General features: G+C 45.3%; 1 protein-coding gene across 2 annotated transcripts in view; it reads right to left on the bottom strand.

Annotated features, from left to right (window-relative positions):
- PYM1 (PYM homolog 1, exon junction complex associated factor) overlaps positions 1-20,292 on the bottom strand; it is a 28,433-nt gene extending 8,141 nt beyond the window's left edge. The window contains exon 1 of one of the 2 annotated variants that reach the window (XM_055247325.2): positions 18,348-20,292. In XM_055247325.2, coding sequence (XP_055103300.1) covers positions 18,348-18,384 — 37 coding nt within the window. In that variant the 5' untranslated portion in view covers positions 18,385-20,292. Of the gene's footprint in view, positions 1-17,697; positions 17,906-18,347 lie in introns of those variants that run through there. The other variant, XM_055247326.2, reaches the window with a different exon arrangement.
- Between the last annotated feature and the right edge of the window lie 67 nt (positions 20,293-20,359).

Raw genomic sequence — 20,359 nt, 5'->3', positions numbered from 1 at the left:
ATGGTTAGTGGCATGTACCTGTGCTACCAGCTACTCAGGAGGGTGACCTGTGTTGACGAAAAGAGTCGAACTCTGTAAAATATTTTTAGAGATTCTGAGCCAAATATGAGTGACCATGGCCTGTGACACTGACTTAGGAGGTCCTGAGAACATGTGCCCTAGGTGCTTGGGGTACAGCTTGGTTTTATATATATATATATATATATATATAAAATTTTTTTGAGACAGAATCTCACTCTGTCTCTCAGGCTGGAGTGCAGTAGCCCGATCCTGGCTCACTGCAATCTCCGCCTCCCCAGTTAAAGTGCTTTTCCTGCCTCAGCCTGCCGAGTAGCTGGACTACAGAGCATCACCACACCTGGCTAATTATTGTTTTTGTTTTTTGACACAGTCTAACCCTGTTGCCCAGGCTGCAGTGTAGTGACACGATCTTGGCTCACTGCAACCTCCGTCCCCCGGGTTCAAGCGATTCTCTTGCCTCAGTCTCCCGAGTACCTGGGACTACAGGCACCCACCACCACGCCCAGCTAATTTTTTGTATTTTTAGTAGAGACAGGGTTTCACCATGGTGGCCAGGCTAGTCTCAAACTCCTGACCTCAGGTGATCCACCCACCTCAGCCTCCCAAAGTGTTGGGATTGCAGGTGTGAGCCACCACGCCTGGTTTTATATATCTTAGGGAGGCATGAGACATCACTCAAATACATTTAAGAAATACACTGGTTTGGTTCAGAAAGGTGGGACAACTCAAAGCGGGGGGTTTCCAGGCTATAGGTAAATTTAAACATTTCTGGTTGACAATTGGTTGAGTTTGTCTAAAGGCCTGGGATCGACAGAAAGGTTCAGGTTCAGATAAAAGATTGTGGAGACCAAGGTTCTTTTGAAGTCTTATGGTGGCTACCCTTAGAGACAACAGACGACAAACGTTTCCTATTCAGTTCTTTAAAAGGTGCTAGACTTTTAGTTAACCTCTTCAGCATTGGGAGAGCCTGGAAGACATAGATCTAGCTATGTTAATACAGAGTTTTATTTATTTATTTATTTTTTTGAGACGGAGTTTTGCTCTTGTAGCCCAGGCTGGAGTGCAGAGGCACCATCTCAGCTCACTGCAACCTCCACCTCCGGGTTCAAATGATTCTCCTGCTTCAGCCTCCCGAGTAGCTGGGATTACAGATGTGTGCCACCACGTCTGGCTAATTTTTATAATTTTTTTAAGTAGAGATGGGGTTTCGCCATGTTGGCCAAGCTGGTCTTGAACTCCTGACCTCATGTAATCTACCCACCTCGGCCTCCCAAAGTACTGAGATTACAGGTGTGAGTGATTGAGCCCGGCCTGTTAATAGAGATTTTTTACAGATGCAGTTTCCCCCACAAAGGTCGGCTTTGCAGGGCCATTTTAAGATACGGCAAGAAACATGTTTTGGGGTAAAATATTTTCATTTTCTTGTTATGTCAGAGTCAAATTGAAAAGTAAGTAATGAGGCCAGGCGTGGTGGCTCACGCCTGTAATCACAGCACTTTGGGAGGCCAAGGTGGGTGGATCACCTGAGGTCAGGAGTTTAAAACCAGCCTGGCCAACATGGTGAAACCCCGTCTCTAGTAAAAATACAAAAATTAGCTGGGAGTGGTGGCAGGCACCTGTACCTGTAATCCCAGCTACTCAGGAGGCTGAGGCAGGAGAATCACTTGATCCCAGGAGGTGGAAGTTGCAATGAGCCAAGACTGCACCATTGCACTCCAGCCTGGGTGACAAGAGCAAAACTCCATCAAGAAAACAGAAGGGGAGGGGAGGGCAGGGGAGGGGAGATACAGGGTTAAATAACCTATCTGATGAGAACTTACGGTTTGTAGGGCATGAATCCCCAGACCCCTTAGATACAAATTTTGGCAAGATAAAAAAAATCAGAGCTTAGTCCTCATGTGGGAGGATCAATTGAATCTTGGACAACATATTGAGACCCCATCTCTATTTTAAAAACTTTTTTGAAAATAATGTGCAAGGCAGGGTGCAGTGGCTCATGCCTGTAATGCCAACACTTTGGGAAGCTGAGGCAGGTAGGTCACCTGAGGTCAGGAATTCGAGACCAGCCCGGCCAACATGGCAAAACCCTATCTCTACAAAAAAAAAAAAAAAAAAATTAGCTGGGCATGGTGGTGCACGCCTGTAGTCCCAGCTACTCAGGAGGCTAAGGTGGGACAATCACTTGAGTCTGGGAAGTGGAGGCTGCAGTGAACCGAGATCACGCCACTGCACCCCAGCCTGGGTGATAGAGCAAGACTCCATCTCAAAAAATTAAAAAAAGAAAAGAACATGCAATAATGAAAATTCTATTGGGGTGATAACTTTTCTGTTAAAAATTTCCATTATGCCAGGCACGGTGGCTCACACCTGTAATCCCAGCTACCTGGGAGGCTGAGGGAGGAGAATTGCTTGAACTTGGGAGGCAGAAGCTGCAGTGAGCCAAGATCATGCCATTGCACTCCAGCCTGGGCAACAGGAGCAAAACTCCGCAAGTGGGGAAAAAAAAAAAAAAAAGGCCTTCTTGATTTACCTCTTGCTAGTTTTCAGCCTCTTAGCATAAAGCCACCATACTCTCTGCTCTAGAAACAAATATTTGGCTGGGTGCAGTAGCTCACATATGTAATCCCAGCACTTTGGGAGACTGAGGCGGGTGGATCATCTGAGGTCAGGAGTTCGAGACCAGCCTGGCCAATATGGAGAAACTGCATCTCTACTAAAAATACAAAAATTAGCAGGGCGTTGTGGCGAGCTCCTGTAATCCCAGCTACTTGGGAGCCTGAGGCAGGAGAATCACTTGAACCCGGGAGGCGGAGGTTGCAGTGAGCCAAGATCACGCCATTGCACTCCAGCCTGGGCGACAAGAGCAAAACTCCATCTCAAAAGAAAAAAAAAAATAGAGACTAAAATATTCACAAATCTCAACCTGACCCATGTCTCTATTCTCTGTACCTTTTTGCTTTTGCTTCCTCTGGCCTGGAATAGACTATATTTGCTTATCTTAAGTTCATTCCTATTGGTCTTTAAAGGTCAAATTCAAGTATCAACTCAAGGCAGCCTTCCTGACTTCCTTACACCAAGCCAGGTTAAAACTTGCTTTCTGTGCACTCACAGCACCTGTTTTAGCTTTTATCATGCTCTAATGCTTAACATAATTATTTGCTTGTTGGAAAGCAGAAACTGTCTTTGAACTTTGTAGCAAAGAGCCTGGCCCACAGAAGACAGTAAATATGGATTGAATTAATGAATAAATAAATGTGAGTATCTCATCAGGGAAGAGCAAGAATCCAGAATGTTCTGGGCAAAAAGCATATGTAATGTGGAAAGAAACTCAGGGTAAATTAGTGAGACTATGAAAGGTCTCCAACCTCCACTGAGTTTGGACTGAAGCCTTAAGCTGTAGAATACTGACGACCAATAAGGGAGTACAGGTGATCTGTTCAAAGCAATAATTTAAGATTAAACTGAAAAATGTGTACCATAAACCAAAGGTAGAGAAAATGAAAACAATAGCTGCAATGTGAGAAGACTTGACTTCGATGGTTTCTACAGGTAATGAAAGGAAAATGAAAGAGAAATTCATTGTGAAGATTAAATCAACAGGATCCAAAGACTTACCAAGATATGAATTAGAGAGGAAATAATCAAAACAGTGACACGGTGGATTTAATCTCGTGCTTTTCACATGTATTCTTATTTTTTCTCAATATACGGTAGGGCACATGGTAATCACATTTATTCACACATGGATTTTAAATTTTTATTGAGCACTTACTCTTGTGCCAGACACTGTAACAGAAGCTAGGGATACAACAATGAATAAAGCAAGCAAGGTTCTTGCCTTCTTAGAGTATACATTCTAGTGAGAAAGATAACAAACAAGAACACAACTATTTATAATATCACTCTTGACTTTGGAAAATTGGGAAAATAAAAACTACTGCTATAAACAAAGTCCACAGGGGAAAACAACTTTGTGGAAACAACAATTCAATTCAGACAAGTGTTTTACATGGAATTTGGGAGAAAGGGACAATACTAGAAACATATATTTAAGTCGATTGCATAGAGATTATAGCTGAAGTTTAGGAGGACTAAAGATAGACTGTAATGAAAGGCAGAGCAGAAGCTTCTTGAATGGCCATCCTGTGTGGAAGCCCTCAGAGATACAAATAGCCCATTATCACAAAGGAGCACCTATTTTATGTTATCTTGGTTCCATCCTCTGGCCTTGATGGTATCCAAGGGTGAAGTCAAAAAGAAGGGAGAGGTTTGGCGGTTCCCACCCCTAGAAATAAAAACCAAGGGCAAAATATCAGGACTTTCAGATAATATCTTGCAGAGAGTCAAAAACTAGAGATTGGGGACTGCTACTGTAAGAATCTTTTTAAGCTTTGTCATTTTCTCACATCTGCCGTTTTTTAATTCTCAATCTATTTCCTTAAGTCTGTCAGCAATAAAAACTCTTACACTGAAAGGGTCCTTGTTTCCAGGGGTTGCAGGTAGACAGTGAAAAGACAACATAGCAAGGCATGGAGGAACTCCAAGGAGGTAGGGGACATGGTTGTTAAAGGTATGAGACCTGCTTCAAATAAGAAAAGAGATCTAAGTCACAGGTCTCAGCCTGCGGATGATCTCAGGGCCAAAATAAGACCTGGATGTGGTGTCCAACATGGAGAAAATATAACAAAGAGAAGATTAGAGCTGGAGGAATGACCCTGAAATAATGGTCATAATCATTTCCCTCAAGGAAGAAAAGGTGACAGCAACAACAGGAAATGATTCATAGGAAAGGAAGACCAGGACATGCTAAGCCATGGAGACCAACAGTTTTAAATAAAGGTAGGTAGGTGATGGCCAGGCATGGTGGCTCACGCCTGTAATCCCAGCACTTTGGGAGGCCGAGGCGGGTGGATCACGAGGTCAGAAGATGGAGACCATCCTGGCTAACACGATGAAACCCCATCTCTACTAAAAATAGAAAAAATTAGCCGGGCATGGAGGCATGCACCTGTAGTCCCAGCTACTCAGGAGGCTGAGGCAGGAGAATCACTTGAACGCGGGAGGCAGAGGTTGCAGTAAGCCAAGATCACGCCACTGCACTCCAGCCTGGGCGACAGTCCAAGACTCGGTCTAAAAAAAACAAACAAACAAACAAAAAAAAAGAGTAAAGGTAGGTGATTAACAGTATTAAATACTACAGAGAGATCAAGGAAAGGAGAACTGAGAAAAAGGTTCTGGCTTTGGCATTTTGGAAATCCCTGGTTATCTCCACAAATACAGCCTCAGAAAAGCACAGTGGTAAAGAGGCCAGACTACAAATTAAACACAATCAACATTAAAAGCCTCCTAGCTGGGCATGGTGGCACACACCTGTAATCCCAGCTACTCGGGAGGCTAAGACAGGAGAATCGCTTGATCCCGGGAGGCAGAGGTTGCAGATCATGCCATTGCACTCCAGCCTGGGTGACAGAGCTAGTTCATCTTTAAAAAAAAAAAAAAAAAGTCTCCTAGAAGAAAAGTACCATAAGTGCCAATAGGGTTATCAAAATGAGTAAGATGGTCCCAATTTTCAAAAAATTTACAGACTAAGTAAGGAGAAAGTGGGCAAATTAGGCAAGCAAAGCATAAGACAAAAGTAAAGAGTGTCGTTAAGTATCCTAAGAGATGACAGGAGATAATCAGGAAAACCTCATTTGACACTAAAGACAATAAAGTAGTAATAATTAATGATAACTACAAATCAGCAGCCAGTATTTCTGCAGGCAGAGAAAAGGGAAAGGGGATAAGAGGAACAACAAAAGCAAAATCCTAGCAGTGGAAAACTCAATATTTAAGAATGATTAGTAAAGAGTACTTATTAAGTAGCTACATTACAGGAGGAACTTTGTATACATTATCCTGTTAAATCTAAACGATAGATAGATATTATCATTTACAGCCAAGGAAACAGTCTTCAAAAAGTTAAAAGACATGGTCAAGTCTTGGTGCGGTGGCTCACGCCTGTAATCCCAGCACTTTGGGAGGCCAAGGCAGGCGGATCACCTGAGGTCAGGAGTTCGAGACCAGCCTGGCCAACATGGCGAAGCCCCATCTCTACTAAAAATACAAAAATTAGCCAGACATGCTGGCGCATGCTTGTAATCCCAGCTACTCGGGAGGCTGAGACAGGAGAATTGCTTGAAGTCAGGAGGCAGAGGCTGCAGTGAGCTGAAACCACACCAATGCACTCCAGCCTGGGCGACACAGTGAGACTCCAGCTCAAAAAAAAAAAAAAAAAAAAAAAAAAAAAAAGACATGGTCAAGATCCCAAAGGTAGCACATATCTGTAACCTGAACTCAAGTCTGATGCCAAAGCTTACACACCATTGCACTGCTGTTCCACATCAGTCATATAGCCCAGTTTCACTAGAGGGTATGGGCAAAAACATGGCATGTGATAATACTATATTTAAAAGTAGTTAGCCAGGCACGGTGACTCACATCTGTAATCCCAGTACTTTGAGAGGCAGAGGCGGGCGGATCACCTGAGGTCAGGAGTTCAAGACCAGCCTGACCAACATGGAGAAAGCCCCATCTCTACTAAAAATACAAAAATTAGCCAGGCGTGGTGGCACATGCCTGTAATCCCAGCTACTCGGGAGGCTGAGGCAGAAGAATCACTTGAACCTGGGAGGTGGATGTTGCGGTGAGCTGAGGTCGGGCCATTGCACTCCACAGCCTGGGCAACAACAGCAAAAGTCAGTCTCAAAAAAAGAAAAAAAAAAGTAGTCTGAGGTTGGGCGTGGTGGCTCATGCCTGTAATCCCAACACTTTGGGAGGCTGAGGCAGGCAGATCGCTTGCGCCCAGGAGTTCAAGACCAGCCTGGGCAACATGGTGAAACCTCTTCTCTACAAAAATTAGCTGGGCATGGTGGCGCACACCTGTAATCCCAGCTACTTGGGAGGGTAAGCTGGGAAGATCACTTGAACCCAGGAGGTCAAGCCTGCAGTAAACTGCAATCACACCACTGTACTCCAGCCTGGGTAACAGAGTGAAACTCTGTCTCAAAAATAAAAAAAAATTTAAAAAGTAGTTTGTCGGCTGGGTGCAGTGGCTCACCATGCCTGCAATCCCAGCACTTTGGGATGCCAAGACGGGTGGATCACCTGAGGTCAGGAACTCGAGACCAGCCTGGCCAACATGGTGAAAGCCCATCTCTACTAAAAATAAAAAAAATTAGCTGGGCGTGGTGGTGGGCGCCTATAATCCCAGCTACTTGGGAGGCTGAGGCAAGAGATCACTTGAACCCAGGAGGCAGAGGTTGCAGGGAGCCGAGGTCGCACCATTGCACTCCAGCCTGGGCAACAAGAGCGAGACTCCATCTCAAAACAAAAAAAAATTAATTAAATAAAAAGTAGTTTGTCACAGCCATAAAGAACAAAATAATGTCCTTTGTAGCAACATGGATGCAGCTGAGGGCCATTATCCTAAGCAAATTAACACAGGAACAGAAAACCAAATACTGCATGTTCTCTTATAAGTAGGAGCTAAACACTGGGTACTCACGGACATAAAGATGGCAACAACAGACACTGGGGACTACTAGAGGCAGGCACGGGTTTAAAAACTATCTACTGAGGCCAGGCGCAGTGGCTCACGCCTGTAATCCCAGCACTTTGGGAGGCCAAGCTAGATGGATCACCTGAGGTCAGGAGTTGGAGACCAGCCTGGCCAACACGGTGAAACCCCAACTCTACTAAATACAAAACTCAGCCAGTCATGGTGGTGCATGCCTGTAATCCCAGCTACTTGGGATGCTGAGGCAGGAGAATCACTTCAACCCGGGAGATAGAGGTTGTAGTGAGCCAAGATCACACCACTGAACTCCAGTCTGGGCAACAGAGCAAGACTCCATCTCAAAAAAAAAAAAACAGGCCGGGTGTGGTGGCTCAAGCCTGTAATCCCAGCACTTTGGGAGGCCGAGGCGGGCGGATCACAAGGTCAGGAGATCGAGACCATCCTGGCTAACACGGTGAAACCCCGTCTCTACTAAAAAAATACAAAAAATTAGCCGGGTGCGGTGGCGGGTGCCTGTATTCCCAGCTACTCGGGAGGCTGAGGCAGGAGAATGGCGTGAACCCGGGAGGCGGAGCTTGCAGTGAGCCGAGATCGCGCCACTGCACTCCAGCCTGGGGGAGAGAGCAAGACTCTGTCTCAAAAAAAACAAAAAAACAAAAAACTTAACTATTGGGTACTATGCTCACTATCTGGGTGATGGGATCACTCGTACCCAAACCTCAGCATCACATAATTATTATACTCATGTAACAAACCTGCATATTTTCTTTTTTTTTTTTTTTTTTTTTTTTTTTTTTTTGAGACGGAGTCTGGCTTTGTCGCCCAGGCTAGAGTGCAGTGGCGTGATCTCGGCTCACTGCAAGCTCCGCCTCCCGGGTTCATGCCATTCTCCTGCCTCAGCTTCCCGAGTAGCTGGGACTACAGGTGCCCGCCACCGTGCCCGGCTAATTTTCTTCTGTATTTTTAGTAGAGACGGGGTTTCACTGTGTTAGCCAGGATGGTCTCGATCTCCTGACCTCGTGATCCGCCCACCTTGGCCTCCCAAAGTGCTGGGATTACAGCCGTGAGCCACTGCACCCAACCACAAACCTGCACATTTTCTAAATCTAAAATAAAAATTGAAATAAAAAAAAAAAAAAAAAAATTGAAATCAACAACAAATAGTCCAGGCATGGTGGCTCACGTCTGTAATCCCAGCACACTAGGAGCTGAGGTAGGAGGATTTGAGCCCAGGAGTTCAAGACCATCCTGGGTTAAGATGGTAAGACCTCCATCTCTACAAAAAATTTAAAAATTAGGCTGGACATGGTGGCTTACACCTGTAATCCCAGCACTGGGAGGCCAAGGCGGGTGGATCACCTGAGGTCAGGAGTTTGAGACCAGCCTGGCCAACACGGTGAAACCCCATCTCTACTAAAAATACAAAAATTAGCTGGGCGTGGTGGCAGGTGCCCGTAGTCCCACCTACTTGGGAGGCTGAGGCAGGAGAATCACTTGAACCCGGGAGGCAGAGGTTGCACTGAGCCGAGACTGCACCACTGCACTCCAGCCTGGGTGACAGAGCAAGAGTCCATCTCAAAAAAATAAAAATAAGGCCGGGCGCAGTGGCTCACGCTTGTAATCCCAGCACTTTGGGAGGCCGAGGCGGGCAGATCACAAGGTCAGGAGATCGAGACCACTGTGAAACCCCGTCTCTACTAAAAAAATACAAAAAAATTAGCCGGGCGTGGTGGCGGGCGCCTGTAGTCCCAGCTACTCGGAGAGGTTGAGGCAGAAGAATGGCGTGAACGCAGGAGGCGGAGCTTGCAGTGAGCCGAGATTGCGCCACTGCACTCCAGCCTGGGTGACAGAGCGAGACTCCGTCTCAAAAAAAATAAAAATAATAAAAATAAAAAAAATAAAAAAGGTAGTCCTATCATTTAATCACATTTCCCAAAGCTTTTGTTATGTAAAATACTACTCCCATAAGATATTAAACAGGGGTTATCCCTACAAATTGTTAAATAAGTTTGGGAAATTCTGGGTTAAACACCAAAAAAGATTTTGTGTTTGTTTGTTTGTTTTTTTTTTTTAACAGCAAGGCTTAAATGAGTTACTATGTTCTTATTCAGGTAAATATGCAAGATGGGAATATCGTTTACAGTGTTTCTCAAAATTTCTGCACAGAAACATTATTTGTATTTTATTTTATTTATCTTTGAGATGAGGTCACTGTCACCCAAGCTGGAGTGCAGTAGCCAGACCTTGACTCACTGCAGTCTCCACCTCCCAGGGTCAAGCAATTCCTCCCACCTCAGCCCTCCAAGTAGTTGGGACTACAGGAGTGTGTGTGTCACCACACCCAGTCAATTTTTTTGTATTTTTTGTAGAGACGAGGTTTTGCCACGTTGCCCAGGCTGGCCTCGAATTCCTGGGCTCAAGCAATCCACCCGCCTCGGCCTCCCGAAGTGTTGACATTACAGGCGTGAGCCACCACTCCCGGCCTCTATTTTAGTTATTTATTTTGTGTCACATCTCAGAAGACTACTAGGTGTTTCAAGGCTTCATATTTTGGAAAATAACAGCCAATCTTAACAGTATAATTCCAAATATGTCATTTTACTTTAATGTTATATATGCGTATGTGCTTAGAAAAACTAGGCTGGGGGCCAGGAGTGGTGGCTCATGCCTATAATCCCAGCACTTTGGGAGGCCAAGGCAGGCAGATCACCTGAGGTCAGGAGTTCGAGACCAGCCTGGCCAACACGGTGAAACCCCATCTCTAACTAAAAATACAAAAAAATAGCTGGGCGTGGTGGTGCGTGCCTGTAATCTCATCTATTTGGGAGGCTGAGGCAGGAGAATAGCTTGAGCCCAGTTGGCAGAGCAGAGATCGCGTCACTGGACTCCAGTCTGGGTGACTGGAGACAGAGCAAAACTCTGTCTCAAAAAAAAAAAAAAAAAAAAAAGAAAAGAAAAAAGAAAAACTAGGCTGGGTGCAGTGGCTCGTGCCTGTAATCCCACCACTTTGGAAGGCCAAGGTGGGAGCACTGCTTGTGAAAAGAAGTTTGAGAACAGCCTGGGCAACATAGCTCTATAAAAAAATTCAAAAATTAGCCAGCCATGGTGGCGCATGCCTGTAGTACTAGTACTAGCTACTCAGGAGGTGGAGGCAGAATTGCTTGACCCCAACAGTTGAGACTACAGCAAGGTATGACTGCGCCACTGTACACTAACCTGGGCAACAGAGCAAGACCTTGTCTCTTTAAAAAAAAAAAAAAAAAGGAAAAGAAAAGAAAAACTAGTTGCTCATGCCTATAATCCCAACACTTCAGAAGGCCGAGGTGAGAGGATCACTTGAGCCCAGGAGTTGGAGACCAGCCTGGGAAACATAGCAAGACCTCATCTTACAGATAATTTAAAAAATCAGGCCGAGCACGGTGGCTCATGCCTGTAATTCTAGCATTCTGGGAGGCCGAGGTGGGCGATCCTTTGAGGCCAGGAGTTCAAGACCAGCCTAGACAACATGGTAAAACCCCATCTCTACTAAAAATACAAAAATTACCCGGGTGTGGGGGTGCATGCCAGTAATTCCAGCTACTCGGGAGGCTGAGGCAGGAGAATCACTTGAGCTCAGGAGGTGGAGATTGTAGTGAGCAGAGATCGCACCACTGCACTCCAGCCTGGTGACACAGCGAGACTCGGTCTCAAAGAAAAAAAAAAAAAAAAAGGAAAAGGTCTCAAAAAAAAAAGAAAAAGAAAATAACCCTAAATGCAGAAAAAGATGCATGCACAAAAACATTCATAGTGTTCTTATAATAAAAATTCTGAAAACAATCTAAAAGTCCAATAACAGAAGAAAGTAAGATAGGGTGCATGCCCAAACTATAAAACACTCGGCCAGTATTTTAAAAGATGTTTACGGAGTTTTTAATAGCAAGGAAAAACATTTACCTCATAAGGCTAAATGAAAAGTCAAGATAAAAAATGTATATACCATCTGATTCTGCTATGTTCAAAACAGTTTAGAAAGATATATGCCATATATAACAGCAGACTCTGGGTTGATGAATTAATATTGAACAAAAATTACATAACTAAATTTGTACTTAAGAAGCAGTAATCTGGTAGCAGTGTATCTGAAGAAATGAAACAAGAGAGGGACTGGAAATAGGATGACCAGTTTAGGAAGTCACAGTAATATTTGCAGAACAACAGAAACTAGAATTTTAGCAGGCACTTAGAATGGCCCAAGTACTATGCCTGGTACTTGGCCATATATAGTAACTTCTAACCCATACAATGATCCTTACATAATAGTAATAATTATAGAACAATGTGTTGGACACTTTTTATGTGCCAAACATGTAAATTACTTTATTTAAATTTTAATACTCATAATAATCCTGTGTTGCAGGAGTTATTCCAATTTCATTTATGAGAAAACTAAGATTCCCAAGGCTATATAACTAACAAGTACTGAAGATGGGATAAGGGTAACAGCAGTAGGAATAAAAGAATGATATTTTGATAACTGATATACGTGAGGAGGGCAAGAGAGAAGTAAAAGATAATAAAAATAATCGTAAAAAAATAAAACTCCCATAAAAAAAATACTCCCATACAAATAAAAACACCTAGTGATCAGATCTTAGTTTTTAACATTACTCTTTAGTAAAAAGAACAAGGGCTTCTTAGAGAAATGGCAGACCATAGGACTGGAGCAGAGAACAAAATCATACCTGCAATGATGGTGAATGTCAAAGGGAGATGGGCCAAGTAAAAAACTGAAAGAGTTCCCAGTGTTCAAAACTGGAACATTTGAGCAATAAAGCAAATAAAATAGTATTGGATTATAACCTAACATATAAAATAAACACCTATAAGTCCATATTGATATACATAAATAAACAAAGGGAAATAAAAAAATCTCCTGGGCAGAAGAATGCCAAATAATGTGTTTTTTTATTGTTTTTTGAGACAGCCTCTCACCAAGGCTGGAGTACAGTGGCACAATCACGGCTCAATGTAGCCTCAGCCTCCCTGGCTCAAACAATCTTCCCCTCTCAGGCTCCCTGAGTAGCTGGGACCACAGGTGTGTGCCACCTTACCCAGCTCATTTTTTTTTATCTTTTTGTAGATAAGAGGTCTTGCTATGTTGCTTAGGATGGCCTCAAGCAATCCTTCAGCCTCAGCCTCCCAAAGTGCTGGGATTACAGGCATATGCCACCATGCCCAGCCCTTAATCTCTTTTTTTAAGGAGAGCACAACTCTCTACTCCTTATGCGTGGGCTGGCAATAGTGACTTCCCTACAGTATGGGAAGGAAGGGGGTAAAGCGTAACTTTACAGTGAAGCCTTACAAACAATATCTGCCAGATGATCATGGTCAATACTAATAGGCTGGGCACAGTGACTCATGACTAGTAATCCCAGAATTTTGGTAGGCCAAAGGGGAACAATACCTTGAGCTCAGGAGTTCAAGACCAGCCCAGGTAACATAGTGAGACCATCTTTACCAAAAAAAAAAAAAATTAGCTGGGCATGATAGCACACGCCTGTGGTCCCAGATACTCAGGAGGCTGAGGTGGAAGGATCAGTTGAGCCTGGGAGGTCAAGGCTTCAGTGAGCCATGACGGCTTCACCGCACTCCAGTCTGGGCAACAGAGGGAAGACCCTGTCTCAAAAAAACAAAAAAATTAACAGTAAAAAATCATTGTGATACTGTGTACCCTGATACAACGTGATGAAAATGTCACTTTACCTCTGTGGTCTTCCTCCCCAAAACACATAACCCAAGTCTAATCATGAGAAATACATCAGACAAATTCCAATAGAAGGACATCCTACAAAATACCTGACCAGTACTCCTCAAAACTCAAGGTCATGGAAAACAAGGAAAGCCTGAAAAAATGTCACAGCCAAGAGGAGCTTAAAGAGACATGAGAACTAAATGTTATGTAGTACCCTGGATAAGATCCTGGAACAACAACAAAAAATTAGGTAAAAAGGCTGGGCGCAGTGGCTCACACCTGTAATCCCAGCACTTTTGGGTGATCTGAGGTGGGCAGATCACCTGAGGTCAGGAGTTTGAGACCAGCCTGACCAACATGGAGAAACCCATCTCTACTAAAAATACAAAATTAGCCGGGCATGGTGGCACATGCCTGTAATCCCAGCTACCCAGGAGGCTGAGGCAGAGGAATCACTTGAATCTGGGAGGCAGAGGTTGCGGTGAGCTGAGATCTCACCATTGCACTCTAGTCTGGGCAACAAGAACAGAACTCCATCCCAAAAAAATAATAATAATAATAAATAAATAAATAAATAAATATAAAAATAAATTAAGTAAAAACTAAGGAAATCAGCCAGGCATGATGGTTCACACCTGTAATCCCAGCACTTTGGGAGGCCAGGGCGTGAGGATCGCTTGAGCCCAGGAATTTGAGATCAGACTGGGCAACAGAGCAAGACCGCATTTCTACAAAAAATACAAAAACTAGCCAGGCGTGGTGGTGTGTACCTGTAGTCCCAGCTACTCAGTAGGTTGAGGTGGGAGGATCACTTGAGCCCAGAAGTTAAGACTACAGTAAATGGTGATTGCACCACTGCACTCCAGCCTGGGTGACAGAGCAAGACCCTGTCTGGAAAAAAAAAAAAAACTAATGAAATCATGTATGGATTCTAGTTAATAGTAATATATCGATATTGCTTCATTAATTGCAAGCAAAGTACCATATTAACGTAAGGTGATAATAATAGGAGAAACTGAGTGTAGGGTATATGAGAAATCTCCGTAGTATCTTCTCAATTTTTCTCTAATCTAAAAGTGTTCTAAAAAATCAAGTATATTTAGAATATTAAAAAAAGAAATGGCCAGGCGTGGTGACTCACGCCTGTAATCCCAGCACTTTGGGAGGCCAAGGTGGGCAGATCACAAGGTCAGGAGTTCGAGACCAACCTGACCAACATGATGAAACCCTGTCTCTACTAACAATACAAAAATTAGCCAGGCGTGGTGACATGCGCCTGTAATCCCAGCTACTCATGAGACAGAGGCAGGAGAATCGCTTGAACCAGGGAGGCGGAGGTTGCAGTGAGCCGAGATCACGCTGCTGCACTCCAGCCTGGGCGACAGAGTGACTCCGTCTCAAAGAAAAAAAAAGAAACGATACAAAAGTTTATCTTGGGTTGGCTAGAACAGTGGTGCCTTTAACAGAAATAGTGATGGAAAAACTGATACTGGTTTTGATCAGGTTGGATTTGAGGTATGACAGTATATCCAAGAGTTAAGATATCCACGAAACAATTAGAAAAAGGCATAGGCAACTCGAGAGAGGGTAGTGCCAGAAATAATGACTGCAAAGAGTTAAGAAACAAATAGGCAGCAAGGAAACAGAAATATCAGGAGATTTCTTCATATTCAAGAAATCTGGGGCCAGGTGCAGGCTCACACCTGTAATCCCAACATTTTGGCAGACTGAGGTGGGAAGATCACTTGAGGCCAGGAGTTCAAAACCAGCCTGGGCAACATAACAAGTCTGCATTGCTTCATTTTAAAAAAAAAGAAAGAAACAAAATCTGGCTGTGAAGAAAAAGGAAACAAAAATGATAGGCCTTGAGTTTTCAGTGAAATAAAAATGAAGTCATCTGCCAAAAGAAGGAGAATTAAAAGGGATGGTCACACAGATCTCGAAAAGGTTGGGGAAACAGCTATGGAAGAACATAAAAAATAAATTTAAATATTTACTTATTATTTATTTTTGAGACAGAGTCTCGCTCTGTCGCCCGGGCTGGAGTGCAGTGGCACGATCTCAGCTCACTGCAACCGCTTTCTCTTGTGTTCAAGCAATTCTCCTGTCTCAACCTCCCGAGTAGCTGAGATGACAGGCCTACGCCACCACACCACCACACCCAGCTAATTTTAGTAGTTTTAGTAGAGATGGGGTTTCACCATATTGGTCAGGCTGGTCTTGAACTCCGGACCTCAGTTGATCCCCCTACCTCGGCCTCCCAAAGTGCTGGGATTATAGGTGTGAGTCGCCACGCCCAGCAAAATTTTTTTTTAAAAAGAAAAAAATAATTAGAAGCCATGATCTTGGCAGAAGTTAAGTTATACTGAATCTGATAGCTTCTGTACTTTTTCTCTAGCAACATGCTGTGGCCTAGAAGCAGAAGCCAAGAAAACATCTCTAATCATACCCATCATTAGAGATAACAGTAGTGCCTGCTTAGTATAGAAAATCAAAATGAATAAAGAAAGCAAGAGGATATTATCAAAGTGGCTGGTCACAGAGGTCTAGCTGGGCAGCATCAAAGGCCATAAGGTACTGACAGATTCAATGAAATGGGAAGGTCAAGAACCAGAGAACCTGAGGACAAAAAGCTGATCCTGTGGGTTTAAGATAGTGAAATAGGTGACTGGTAAGGAGGCTAAAGTGATGGGGAGCACCAGAAGAAAAAGCGGTGTCCTAGATGAGATCCAGGTTGTAGTGATTCTGATGTGCAACTGGTTTGAAAATACAAAGGAAAGTCGACCGTCTCATGCTGAGGAACTATGAGATCGGAGTATTCCAATGGTGCTGGAGACACTGAAAATGATAGCAAGAAAAAAAGGAGAGAAAAAAATATGATGCAATAGGCCTGGGTCCTTGTGGGCAGTAAATGATGTCACTAAAGTTTTACAGAAACTGCTATAATTGCATGGCAATACCTTCCATGAGGATTAGAGTGACAGTGGTAGATCAATGATCTGGACATAGTAAAGGAAAACAAAAAAGCAGTTTATTCCTTTTTCTCTTCCACATAGTCACGGAAAACAGAAAACAGCTTTTAGTGGCAAGGTAAGGTGAGATGTGATACCTGGATTTTCACGGAGTCAGGGTAAAGAAAATGATTCAGAGTAAAGAGAAGTATACTGGATAAGAAGTATTTTCAAAGCACACATTAAAAGTTGGTAATTCATGAAGGAGCTACTGGGTAGGGAACAGAAGGAAAGAGGTAGTACCACTTTAAATTGTGAGGTTGGGGAGAAGTAGCAGCAACCTGGGTTGTCATCAGGTGCCACAAGATAGGTGGGCTGAGGTGTAAGGAACATGGAAAGCAGCAGAGCAAGAAGCAAAATGGCACATTTTAAAACACCGTGTGTACCAAGGCACAGGCACAGTGTTGCTTCTACAGACTACACATATGAGGACTACAAAAACAGAAACACTTTGCACTTGCACAGCATTTTATAAATTGCTTTCACATATATTATTTGATCATCATTGAGTACCTATTACTACTATGCATATTTTTCTAAAGATGAGGCCATTAGGAAGGGACAAAACCATGATGAAAGCTGTGATTCTCCGTTTCCAACACATACACCTCACATACACAGCAGACACTTCAGCATCTTGGCCAGCCAGGCTGCAAATTCTTCTCTAGCCAGAAGGAATAGTGGGTTTTATTCACTTGTCAAAGGGCTTCGGAGAAAAGCCACTAGACACTTTCCTGTTTGCCTTTTCCCACCTTAGACCCCTCAATTTCTATCACCATCACGGGAGAAGGTAACGAAGGGTGACTCCATCAGGGAGAAAACTCAAGCTGAAAGTTGTATTAGGGTCCTCTTCCCTTCACACCTCTAAACCTCAGTGACCCAACAAATAAAGATAAGGGAGAGGAAAAAGTACTATGTAGAAACGAGGAGGTCTTCAGCAAATAAAGCTTCGAGAAAAATAATGAAAACGGCACTGGGGTAGGGCAGAAAGCAAGTATAGCTGAGATGGGGGAGGGGAAAAGGAGGAGGGCAGGAATTGGAGGGAAATGAGAGTGTAGGAGCCCCCAAGCCTGAAGAACCTAAAAGAGACATGAGTGCTCCAACTGCTGGAGAAAAGCTAAGGGCCCGTGAGGGTCCTGAGGCAGGGACCAGCACTGAAGGACCCCAGGGTTTGGGTGACCGGAAGCAGAGACCCCAAACACGAGACCAGAAGGGGGCGCAGGAGACACCCCGTAGGAGAGAATGAATGGGGAAGGCGGTCCGGGGGGCGGGGCAAAGGAGGGGCCCCGGGATGGGCGGGGCACAGACCCCTTTCCAAGTCCGAACCCCTGTCCCGAGAGCCCGGAGAGAAGCGGCTCCGCGCCTCCCGCACTCACCGCCGGTCTCGTCAGTAACATAGGGAGTCGCCATCTTGAAAACGCAAACCACTTCCGGCGTGAGCGGGCTGGGGTCCCGCCCCCCTCCCCACCGGAAGTGGAGTCCCGATCGTAGCAAGCCACCATCTTAGTCTTAAAGGGAGAGTGCACCATTTCATGGGCGGAGGTGGAGGAGGAGGAAGAGGGGAGAAGCTGAAATAGTTAATAAAATAAAGGCGTAGGCTCTTTTACTGCCACCGATACCATTATTGAGCGCTTGCTGCCTGTAAAACAGTCTTCAGGGAGCCAAGAGAAGTTCCGAGGCACAGTCCCTCTCATCCCAGGAACTCCTCGTACGTCCAGGACCTGCGAGGGAAAAGGACGCAAGGCCCACCTGCACCCAAAAAGGGGGCCTTTTAAATGAAGAAAGGAAGAATATCCAGGCTCTGGCGTGCACCCAGATCTCAGAGCGGCTTGGTGACGTGGAGCAGACAAACTCCAGGAACGCACTGGGGCGCACAAGTGTTTCTAGGGACGGTTGGAAGACCCCATCTAACCCTAAGAAGGTGGGGAGGTCGAACTCGTGTGCCGAGTGCTGTCGGCCGCCCCACTCAACCTCCAGGGACCCGCGGGAGGGGCGTGCAAGGCGGAGGGCGCCGCGGGTCGGTCACCTGTCTCCGTAGCCGCAGGGTTGCCGGCAGCTTCCATGGCCGAAGAGGCAGCGGACCAGGTTGGGCGGGCGGCCCTGGCCTGGCTCTGCCCCGCTGGGCGGCGCCGGGGATTCGGCGGCGAAGTGATGAGGGCCCTAGTTGCTTCTCGCCCAGACCTGCTAACCCTGAGTGCCTCCTTGGGCTGGGCCCTAGGGTCAGAGGGCAGGGTGAAAGCTTCTGGGCGGACCTACTTAGTATTCTAATTAAACTCGTCCAACCGCTGAGGATCTAAAGCGGGGCAACTCGCCAATAATCCGGTCCCGCAGTGTCACTCCATTTGTAATCCTGCCCTGCTCCGTACCTCCCTATTCTTCAGACGAACCCATATGGTCTTTCTCCGCCGCCCATTTCAGCAACTGTTGTTCCTTCAGGGCTAAGTCCTGTTAAACTTGTTTCCCCTACAGCTTGGGAGGGACCCGGCTGCAGGTTCCTCTCCTCAGGTGTCAACTCTGCCCTCCTCCCTCATATAGCTTTTTCCATATCAACCCTTTTACCTTCCTCTTTATCCCCACTTTGGCTTAGCTTAATGTCCAGCAGTACCCCTGGAACCAGGGAGGAGGGAGGAGGTAAGTATTGGTGACTACCTCCAACACTAGGCAGCATGTCCCATTTAAAAAACAAAACAAAAGCCAGGCGCGGTGGCTCACGCCTGTAATCCCAGCACTTTGGAAGGCCAAGGCGGGTGGATCACGAGGTCTGGAGTTCAAGACCAACCTGGCCAAGATGGTGAAACCCCGTCTCTACTAAAAATACAAAAAAATTAGCCGGGCGTGGTGGCGGGAGGCTGAGGCAGAGAATTTCTTGAATCTGGGAGGCGGAGGTTGCAGTGAGCCAAGATCGCGCCACTGCACTGCAGCCTGGACGACAGAGTGAGACTCCGTCTCAAAAAAAAAAGAACCCACTAAAAAACTGAGCAATGGCTGACTAGGACCTTTATAAGACAAATTAGGCCTCAGAAGTTTTCTGGGGGCCGTAGCTTGCCTTCCTTCCCATCCTCCATCTCTGTGACTTCCACTAGAAGCCAATTCAGAATGTCTGGGGGTGGGGGACGGGGGCTCGTTTAAAAAGTATTTCCAGGCCGGGTGCGGTGTCTCATGCCTGTAATCCCAACACTTTGGGAGCCCAAGGTGGGCAGATCACTTGAGATCAGGAGTTCGAGACCAGCCATGGCCAACAGGGTGAAATCCCGTCTCTACTAAAAATACAAAAATTAGCTGGGTGTGGTGGCGAGTGCCTGTAATCTCAGCTACTCGGGAGGCTGAGGCAGGAGAATCACTTGAACCTGGGAGGTGGAGGTTGCAGTGAGCCAAGATCGTGCCACTGCACTCCAGCTTGTATGACAGAGCAAGACTCAGTCTCAAAATAAATAAATAAAAAGTATTTGCATACGATACACTGTTATTGCAAGTGTTGTGACACTGTGGTCTTAAACCCTTGCTCTCTTTCCACCGATTGTACTTCAGCCCCTCAGGGTCTGACATCTTGTCCTTAACCTTGTTATGATTAAACGTGAGAGTGTGGGATGAAGCCTCTAAAAACTAATGGGATACGTTGGTCTTGACTGAACCACCTCAGGAGTGGTCTCTGCAGCTTTCAGAGGCTGCTCAATAGACCTTTCTGCAGGAGGGAAACCTGAAGTGGCCCCCGTTCACTACCAACCCTAGGCCCCCTTTCCACCCCCAGACATCCTGCCTCAGCACTGGGGTTGACAGGAAGTGAAACTCAATTGTCTGCTTAGTAGACCTGCCTGGGACCCAACCCGGGGCCCCGGATGTGGCCCCCCACCCTGAGGAGGAACAGGGCAAAAAAGGCCGGGGAGAACAGGCTGTTGTTTTTTCCTTTCCCTTTGTTCATTGCGGTTTCTTTCTTTCTGATTGTTATGATGTGGTTGATTAAAGAAATGAGCACCTGGAACCGTAGGCATTAAACGCCTCCTTCTTAGATGTTTCTTGGCTTTTCTTCCCCCACCCACA

The sequence above is a fragment of the Symphalangus syndactylus genome, chromosome 17, assembly GCF_028878055.3.
Source record: "Symphalangus syndactylus isolate Jambi chromosome 17, NHGRI_mSymSyn1-v2.1_pri, whole genome shotgun sequence".
Lineage (NCBI taxonomy): Eukaryota > Metazoa > Chordata > Mammalia > Primates > Hylobatidae > Symphalangus > Symphalangus syndactylus.
This window is presented reverse-complemented; position numbering and strand designations above follow the sequence as displayed.